The sequence below is a fragment of the Lactuca sativa genome, chromosome 8, assembly GCF_002870075.4.
Source record: "Lactuca sativa cultivar Salinas chromosome 8, Lsat_Salinas_v11, whole genome shotgun sequence".
Taxonomy (NCBI): domain Eukaryota; kingdom Viridiplantae; phylum Streptophyta; class Magnoliopsida; order Asterales; family Asteraceae; genus Lactuca; species Lactuca sativa.
The window spans coordinates 2,477,907-2,485,174 of NC_056630.2; the positions used below are offsets into that span (position 1 = coordinate 2,477,907).

The 7,268-nt window shown below is 40.8% G+C and overlaps 1 protein-coding gene across 1 annotated transcript; it reads right to left on the reverse strand.

Moving 5' to 3' along the window:
• On the reverse strand, positions 1–750 carry LOC128127532 (uncharacterized). The gene has a single exon (XM_052766045.1). The coding sequence runs from the start codon at positions 748–750 to the stop codon at positions 1–3; it is 750 nt and encodes a 249-aa protein (XP_052622005.1).
• Positions 751–7,268: the final 6,518 nt, after the last annotated feature.

Below are 7,268 nucleotides of genomic sequence, written 5' to 3' on the forward strand. Positions count from 1 at the left end.
TTATTGAATCGACAACATGAAAACGAATTTAAGGGTGGGTGGTGATGGGTGGTGGTTGGTGGGTAGTGTTGATGGGTGGGTGGTAGCGGGTGGTGGTGGCTTGTGATGTTGTTTAGATGTGGTGATGGTTGTAGTGATGGTTTTGTGGAAGGTGGTGGGTGGGGTGATGATAGGTGGTGGTAAAGAGGTGGGGGAGGGTGGTAGGTGGTGGTGGTTGGTAAGGGACAGTGGGTGATGGTGGTTATGGGCAATAGTTGGTTTGTGGTGGTCGTGGGTGGTGAGGGTAACAGGTGGGGTCGTGGGTAGTTGTGGGGGATAGTGGTTATGGTGGGTCGGCGGTGGTGTTGTTGATAGGTTGGTGATGGCGGATGGTGTTGATCGGTGGTAGTAGCATGTGGTGATGTTCGGTAGTGGTAGGTGGTGGTGACGGTGGGGGTGACATGTAGGCTGGTGGGTAATGGTAGGGGTGGTGGTGGTGGTAGGTGGTTGTAATGGGTGGTAGTGATATGTGGTGGTGGTGGGTGGGTATGTAGTGGTGGTGGTTGGTGGTGGGGTGGTCGTGACGAGTGGTGAGTGTGGTGTACAATGGTTTTGGTGGGGGTGGTGATGACGGGTGGTGGTGGTCGGTGGTATGTGGTGATGATGGTAAGCGGTGATGGTCTTGGTGGGTGGTAAGTGTGGGTGGTTGTGGCAGGTGGTGGTGATGGGTGGTAGTGGCGCGTGGTGGTTATAATGGTGGGTGGTGGTCATAGTGGTGGGGGTAGTGATGGGTAGTGGAGGTGGGTGGTGGTGATAGTTAGTGGTGGTGGTGGTGGGTTATTGTGTTTTTACTAACTATTGTGTACCACAAGGCACATATCTGGACCACCAGATGGAATAGAATCAAATGTCATGATCTAAGAGTCTATGATATTACAATAGGTTAACATGTACCATATAATCACATAAAATTTCAGCATAAGGGTATTTTTGTCAAATGACTTATATTAAAAAAAAGGAAATTTTTGGATTTTAAGAGATAATTAGATCTCTTATTTTTAAAAATCTATTTTTCTTAAATTAATTCTAATTTAATTATAATATAGTTTTAAATAATAACCGATTTTATTCTGTCAGAATGAAAAGTCAGCCATAAACTAGTAAGTTATTTCCAATTTTAATATTGCAGAATATGGTTATATTCAATATATTTTTTTATAATTAACATTCTTAAAGAATTGTACGTCATATTATCAATAATAATATTTTCTACAGAATACGAGTTTTATTCCTTAAGAATCAATAATTACATTAATTCGTAAAGAATAAAACTATAAACAATTACTACATTCATTATGGAAAAAGAATATGACTACTAATGTAACGCCCTGATTCTCAGGTATCGATTTTATAAGATTTTTCATGTTTTCAAGGTATACTCGACGAGTTGGTTGCCCTACTCGTCAAGTAGAAGTGGGTTGGTCCGCGTGTTTTAGTGACCTACTCGCCGAGTCCAAGAAGGGACTCGACGAGTAGGGGCTGGCAGATGAGACCCTAAATTCTGGGGATTTGCACCCTATTTAAGGACCACTTATTCTCCTTAGCCTCTCTTACTACCTCCCTTGAGTTCAGAAACCCTAATTCGTGGTTGCTCTCTATAATTGTGTGCTCTTAGCTTGGAAGAGGGATCCTTGGAGTAAAAAGCTTGGGGTTCAAGAAGTTTGGAGCAAGGGGCTGTTGTAGATCTGGATTCTTCTCTATATTAGAATTATTTTGGAGGTAACAAGTTGTTACCTTGGATTTCTCTTAGTTAGATCTCTTCATTATGGGTTGGGATTTTAGGGTTTTGTGTGGTGGTTCTCCGATTTGGGTCAAGATCTGAGGTTGCAACCTCATATCTGGACTCCTTTAGCCCCTCTTTTTTATAAAGCTTCAATCCTTGTTGAGCTATGACCTTTCCCTTACCTTAAGCCAATTCTTTAGCTTGTTTTGGGTCATTATCACCTTGCATGCACGTAAAGTTTGCAACTTTACGTGATAAACATGCTTTGGGAAGCTGGATCTAAAATATGGAGCCTTAGCATGGCTTAAAAAGCATCTGTATGGGTGAAGGATTGAAGGGACTCGGCGATTCGCAAGGTCGACTCGGGGATTCATATGAAGATGGTCATGAACTCGACGAGTTGATGAACAACTCGGCAAGTCCGATGGAGATTGCCTTGAGCTCGGCGAGTCAGTCGGATGACTCGAAAAATCGGCTAGTGTTTTCCCTACCTTTAGACATGTATGAACTCGGCGAGTTGTAGGGAAACTCGACGAGTCGCAAGGTCGACTCGGGGATTCATATGAAGATGGTCATGAACTCGACGAGTTGATGAAACACTCGGTGAGTCCGATGGAGATTGTCTTGGGCTCAACGAGTCAGTCGGATGACTCGACGAGTCGGCTAGGGTTCTCCCAACATTTGGACATGTATGAACTCGGTGAGTTGTAGGGAAACTCGACAAGTCAATCAAAGATTTCACGACTTCTCGAGTAGAGGGAGGACTCGACGAGTCGGTGAACTGCACTCGATGAGTCAGGTCAACATGGACTATTGACTCTGACTTTGACCCAGGGTTGACCTGTGACATCCCCAAAATCACGGCCAGAAAAGACCGGTTTGTTTATGCTTTGTTTAAAAATCAGAGTTACATTTTAAATGAAAGTGTTGCGGAATTTGTCCCAAAACAAAAATATGATAAAGATTTATCAAAAGCATTTCCATAGAAATGTATTTCATTAAAAGACTCGGGATGTCATGTTCGTACAGATCAAAAGCATAAACAGTACAATATAAGCCTTACTACATTATTTCATATCTACAGGCCTATATCCGTAATCCCTCGTCCAAAACATCACACCTATGCTCATGCGCCACTACCTGTAATACATAAAACTGAGTGGGTCATGCTTGGGAGCCTGGTGAGCACATAGGGTTTTCAACCCACAATAAATAAGTTTATTAATTTCATCGATCAACAATAACCCGATTACCCGTTCCCGTTATCCTCACTTTACGTCCCTAAACACCTATCATAAGGGACCTAGCCTAAGGATCATCATTGGGACGGACACTACTGCTAAGGGGATTCCTCAGCAATAAATGTCCTAAAGGCAACCATGTGGGGGATGGAGTACACCGGTGAACATATCGTTCACAAACACCTATAGGTTGTGAGCCTGCTAGTGTTCCACTGGACTGTCTAGAAGAGTCTGTGGTCGTCATCCATACTCCGCTAGATGACAGAATCAACAACATCAACATCGAGGCCTCTCATCATTTTATCACACATCACCTATTGCATCTACCCATGTTTTACCCCAACATTTTCATAGATATAAAATACATATACAGTTTAAATCATTGAAAACATGTATAACAACGTTCATCTAGCATAGATAGCAAGTATTCAGATAATATGCACACATAGCACGTAATTTATATAAAATACTTCATATCTATGTGTAAGTTGAAAGTACCTATGCACTCACTTGTTAAGGTGATGATTCCAAAATCGGGCAGCGCTTGCTTCTAACGATTCTATTTTCCTTCGACGAAACCTAGCATTATTATCGCTAAATTTTAGTCTAATATTTACCGTGACCAACTATTAGTCTTAGTATTATTATTATTATATAAGCGTTAAACAATATTTTCCAACCACTATGTACAGACAGGGGCCAGACATAAAACACCGGAGGGTAGGACCATTTTGGCATATAGCACTTTTGAAATCCAACAACCCTATGTGGCCCTTTAAACCAGATTCTCCGTACCGCGAGTAGTTAAAAAAATATATTATAACGACACTTATATAAGTTATAATAATAGCTCAAATATTTATTATAAGTTCATAATAACAATACTAATTTTAAATATAAGCTATATTAAAATAAGGTAAGCATAACTTACTTACAAGGGGGTTTTAGCTAGGAGTCGGGCTCTGCAGGGGCAGAACTTCGTCGCTGAATCTTTCTAAGAAAGATTCGTGCAGCACTTCAGCGCTCACCTTACTATACTAAGCTACAGAAAGATAAGTCGAATCACGAGGGACCGAAATGCTCGGGGGATAAGGAGAGAAAGACTCTTGAATCAAGAGAATGGTGCAAGAAATATGAGATCCCAATGCTCTTATTTATACTAATTGAATTTTCAAAAACTACCCTCCATAATTACTTAATGACCTTTTAGTTATATAAACAACTAAACAACCCTCTATAATACTATTATAAATGGATTTAATGATATTTGTACTAAACTAATGTCGAAAGAACTCAACATTAGTCTTATAATTACCGCATCGTCGATACCTTTCTAATGATATATACATATGTATATATATGTGTACGTATACATGATTTATACTTTATTTTAATACGTAAATATGCTATTATAATTTGTAACTCGTTCATACGAACTCCGTTTTTGACGTTCTTTATATCCACGCGTAGGTGAAGACGTACTCTACAACTTTCGTTTAGACTCCGTCGGCTAATTTTGACTTTATTTTTTTAAAGTTATATTTTTAACAAGTCGGGACAGGATTGGTCTGTTTAAAATCTCATAACTTCTTCATACGAAGTCAGATTTGGGCGTTCTTTTTATCGATGTTCTTAGTTTAACATATTCTACGACTTTCGTTTAGATCACTAAGGCTAAATCTCGCTCTATCATAAATTCACTATTCACGCTTCCCGGTATCGTGCCGGTTCTGTCGTGAAACTTCGACGGGTCATAACTTCTTCGTTATAACTCGGATTTCGGCGTTCCTTATATGCACGGAAACCTTGATACATATCTACAACTTTATGTAGAGATATCGGGATTATCTCACACTTTAATTTTGACGCTCATTTTTATTCTTTATTAATTATACATTTATAATTAAATAATAAACACATATAATTCACATAATACTCAAATATTTCATCTTTATTACTTCAAAAAGAGTTACAAGAGTTGACCTAGACTATTACATTGACAAAAATGGTTAGCCCTGAAACCTGGGCGTTACATGACCAGTTGACCTCTGAGGGTATTTTGGTAATTTGGGAATTTTATGGAAAAGGTCTTACCGTAACTATAGGTGGTGGAGATCGCGTTGGTGATTCGTGAGTTTGAGCCTATCACTTTAGTGCGACATCTGTGAGGTGAGTTATCCTCACTATACTCAAGGGTCTAAGGCACCAAGGCCGACCCTTTGGATTGTTATCAGGTTATGTTATGCTAGTATGAACTGTTAGATCGATATCCTAGAGGGTAGGATAATATTACGTGGTACGTGTCACGACCTGTTAGTTCGGTATCCTGGAGGGTAGGATAATATTATGTGATATGTGGTATGATTCGTTAGATCAATTGTTGTCTATAGACTGTTATGTGATTATCTGTTATATATGTGCACATGTTTGTTTGGCGGTTGAGGCTTGTCTACTTTGTGCGAAAGCCAATAGACGTGGGCATTCCAACCTATTGGTTGTGGGTCGTGAGTATTCCATCCCGAGGATGATTGGACTCATAGTATGTGGGCATTCTAACCTATTGGTTGTGGGCCTGGGGTATTCCAACCCGATGGTTGATTGGACCCATAGTGTGTTGGCATTCCAACCTGTTGATTGAGGGTCTAGGGTATTACAACCCGATGGTTGATTTGACCCATAGTATGTTGTTTATGATTATACGTGTATTGTTGTGGGTATGAGTATTTTGGGGGAACTCACTAAGATTTCAGTCTTACAGTTTTAGTTTATTGTTTCAGGTACATCAGGGGATCGCAGCAAGGCGAAGGCATGACCGTATAGCTCCTCATGATTTGTTTATGTTTCAGGGAAAACTCCGATATTATATATTTTGAAAACAAACTTTATAATGATAAATGGTTGTAAATGTTTTGAAAAAGTTTTAATTTGGCATGAAATTTTTGGGTGTGACAAGTTGGTATCAGAGCCTTGGTTTGAGTGAATTAGAGTAACACTCGTGTGACTCCAGTCTCAAATATAAGAAAAGATTTTCAAATGGTTTTCAGAATCAGTAAAGGAGGATGCATGGTGTACGATCAGCAGAAGCCAATGAGTTAACCCCAAAATACCATACGGTTATTTGATTATGTGATATGTTAAAACAACATGCTAGTGCTAGGCTAGGGATCTTCACGAATTGCATGATATAATTGTCTGATTACATGATGTCTGGTAGCCTAGGGGTTTCCTTATACGAGATTGACATCATTATTGTAGTTTCTTAGTGTATGCATCTCGGTCATACATAACTAAGATCTTATAGCTCGAGAATGTTTGGTTTGGCCTTATTTCTTGTTCTTGTTTGATGAAGGGCATATGGTAGGATCAGGTATTCAAAAGTCTATAGGGTTCGGCGTTATGTATGACTAGCATACACTAGCGCTGCAGGGGTTGATGGAACTTTCATGGATTAGTGGGTTGTACGAGACCGGTAGCTTAGTTGTGAGACATTTAGCCTTCCTTTAGGAGTGAGTTTGAGTGACCTCCAGGTGTATGCATAGTGTTAGGGTTTTGTGGTGATACTTGAGACAAATATGGGTAGGTGTGGAATTTAGTAGGGGCCCATACTACTAAAAGCACATGACCCATACGCGTAGAAAGGAAGTCACAACCCTTAGGGTTTAGTCGGCAGTTGGTTCCCAGTCATTTATGTGGATTTGCTGATATCTTCCTATTTCAATATGGTGGTTACGAGGCATTTCGTGACAGGAACCGAATCGGGATCAGGACAGGGTGATCAAGAGGCCCAGCAGCACCTGAGATTATCAACCAGAAGGGGCCATTGTTGACAGAGGATCGAGTCAGGGAGATCATCCGCGAGGAGGTGGTCGGGATTGTACGGGGTCAGATTCTGGAGTTATTTAGGACTATCAAGTCCGTTATGATGGAGTACTTTGACGACAGATATGCAGCCCTTACAGAGACAACTGTCATTGTAGCCACAATGGCTGTAACAACGGCAGGAGGGGGAGCGGGCCAAATTTTTCAGTATCGGGACTTCGATAACACGAAGCCCCCGACTTTTGATGGTACTCAGGATCCCATTGTAGCCATGGGGTGGCTGTCGGATGTGGAGGGGTGTTTCTTTACATGTTCATGTCCTACTGACCATAAGGTCAGGTGTGCCCTGAACTCGCTGAGGTCTGGGGCAAAGGACTGGTGGAGATTGATGACAAGGTCGTATACAGATGACCAGAGAGTTGCTGTTACATCGGAGCAGTTCAGGG

What these genes read in the sequence shown, in the direction of transcription:
- LOC128127532 (XM_052766045.1), bottom strand. Translation starts at nt 750, where the DNA reads ATGACCACCACCCACCATTATAACCACCACGCGCCACTACCACCCATC.